This window comes from Atta cephalotes (genome assembly GCF_000143395.1).
Source record: "Atta cephalotes unplaced genomic scaffold scaffold02007, whole genome shotgun sequence".
Lineage (NCBI taxonomy): Eukaryota > Metazoa > Arthropoda > Insecta > Hymenoptera > Formicidae > Atta > Atta cephalotes.
In genome coordinates, this window is record NW_012132071.1 from 1 (window position 1) to 2,469 (window position 2,469).

The 2,469-nt window shown below is 28.0% G+C and overlaps 1 protein-coding gene across 1 annotated transcript; it reads right to left on the bottom strand.

The window, feature by feature from the left end:
- Positions 1–369: 369 nt before the first annotated feature.
- LOC105625495 lies at positions 370–2,344 on the bottom strand. The gene is made up of 3 exons (XM_012206820.1): positions 2,284–2,344; positions 802–1,164; positions 370–677 (listed from the first exon to the last, which is right to left on the bottom strand). Exons 1-3 carry the CDS (start codon positions 2,342–2,344, stop codon positions 370–372), a joined length of 732 nt encoding a protein of 243 aa, XP_012062210.1.
- Between the last annotated feature and the right edge of the window lie 125 nt (positions 2,345–2,469).

The following is a 2,469-nucleotide window of genomic DNA, read 5'->3' on the forward strand; positions in this document are numbered from 1 at the left end:
ATGCGTGTCGGCGTCGTGTGTGTGTGTGTGTGTGTGTGTGTGTGTGTGTTTATATATGTATGCAACAATATATATTTAAAAAATTAAAATCGGAGGTCATATTTTGAATATTTCAGCTTTTCATGAGCCATTCTTAAATTCGTCATTTTAAATTTAAATTCTAATAGTAAATTTGGAATCAGCACTCCCAAAAACTTATAAAACCATCTTCATATGATCCGTCTTTATGAAATCTCTTTTTTCAAAAAATATGAATTATAAAGTACGAAAGGACTTCATATAAAGACCGAAAGTACGAAAGGATTAAGTAAATCATGAAATAGAGAAAATGATTGCATGATAATGGAATTCAAAAACTTATTGTGAGATTTATTCTCGATCAGGGAAAAGCTCGTTAAGCGTAAAGTGTTTAACTATATTATTGGAAAGCAAGATAATTCGTTTGACAATTGTTTCTTCTATTGCTGGCTTGAAAACACTAATAACTTCCTGCTGATTGTTGCCTATAAAATTACTAATGACTTCATTTAATCGGCTTAGTTCTGTGTTATTCAATCCATATTCAGCGGTATATCCTTTGATGTCAAGATTTATCTTCATCTTTCCTAAGTACACGTATTTTTTGCCATTTCTAGTTACTACATTCATGTCCATATTTACCTTTGCTTCAACGTTATCTGCAAAATTCAGATTAAAATAATTATGACAAAAAAATATTAAATTGTGAATCATTACATTGAAACAGACGTTTTCTATTTTCTGCCTTTCTAAGTATATTGCAATGTCGATTATTTTACGTACTTGTAGTGATGTAAACCGGTCCCTTGTGAATAATAGGCACCAGTAAACGTATGTCGAAATCATATGTGGCATTCATTTGAATTCGTCTGAATTCAAGCTCAAAATCGAAGTGAAGTTTCTCGAGATCTGATTGAAAGTATTTTACAACAAAATCACAAAGTCCCGTCACTTGTGCATTTGTAAGAGATATTTTAGAATTAGCTGTATCAGAAATTATTAGTTTATCAATAACGAATGGATCATTCGGCTGAATGTCCAATTCCGGGATTCCTTCGCAGATCTTGCCTTTTATATTATCGATGTTGTCCAAGATGCATTTATTAAGATTCGGATTTTTACGTCCACATATATTAATAAAGGAGGCTGTGAAAGATGTAAATTATCTTTTATTAAAAATAAATTTAAAAAAATTTTCGACTACTTATCGTGAAAGCTTGATACTTTCCCTACAAAAAGTTTTTTTTTAATATTCCTACGATTTTTGGTTACTGAGTTATCGCGGATTAAATAAAAGGATCATTTTGACTTTAATTGCTCATAACTCCGTTAAAAATTGTCGTATCGCAATTTAAAAAAAAGATTCTTAAAGCTGAAACTTTACTCTATCAAGATATATTTATATTGATTAATAAGAAAGTAATTGCGGTTTTTATTGATAAATACCTTTTAAAAAAAACGCAATTATTTCTTGCCAATATAACACTTTTAATTAAATTATAGCATAGCTACATGAAATTATAATTGACGAATTAAATTTTATATTCAATTTTATATTTATTCATTTTTATATTTAATAATATATTTTATATTTAATAATAAAGTATTTTATAATAAAAAGATTCTGAATATTGTACAAAAATTCTCTACAAAATTTTTATTTAATATTTTTGTTATATTATTTTCGCATTTAGGATACTCTGCATTCTTGAGAATATAAATCTGTTACAAGCGACTGCACAGCAAATCAAGTCTACGAAATATGTTGTTGCGTCGCAAAAATTCTTTATAAGACGTTCTCTTCTAGATGTATGTGCCATATCATAAAACATGTAATGAAATGTTTCGACAAGAAATTCTTGTTGAAGTTAGTATTGGCTACACCTGTCATTTTAATTAAGTGCTTAAAAACTGGAACACAGCTTCTTTTCGTAAGCATTTTTTTTCTATATGCGTTTACGTTATTGCTATTTAATACTATATGTTCACGACCTGGCAAATGCTAGGCATGCAGTTTGCATTACCTCAGTGAGTTATTGCATTATACCTAATAATTAACATTATTGCAATATCTGCAAATTTCTTTACACAACAATCCAAGTTTTGAGTTACGTTTTATTATTTTAATAATTATTAATAATTATACATTTCGTGCATAATTGTAATAATTAGAATAAAAAACATTTATAATTTTTTTATGAACAATAAGAAAAGAATTATGAGCATCTTTTGTGACAAAAAAATGTATATTTCTTTTTTACTCACGTATTTCTGCTGTAACATAATTTGTTGCTATAAGCGCAAAAGCACAAATTATAATAAACATATTTCAATTTAAAATTTATCTTATAAAGAAACACTTTCTGAAGTATATACTCTGAAGCGAACCAAACAGCTGTATAACGAGTAAGAATTAAGACTGATTCGCGCGTAGCGATGAAGCTTATATAT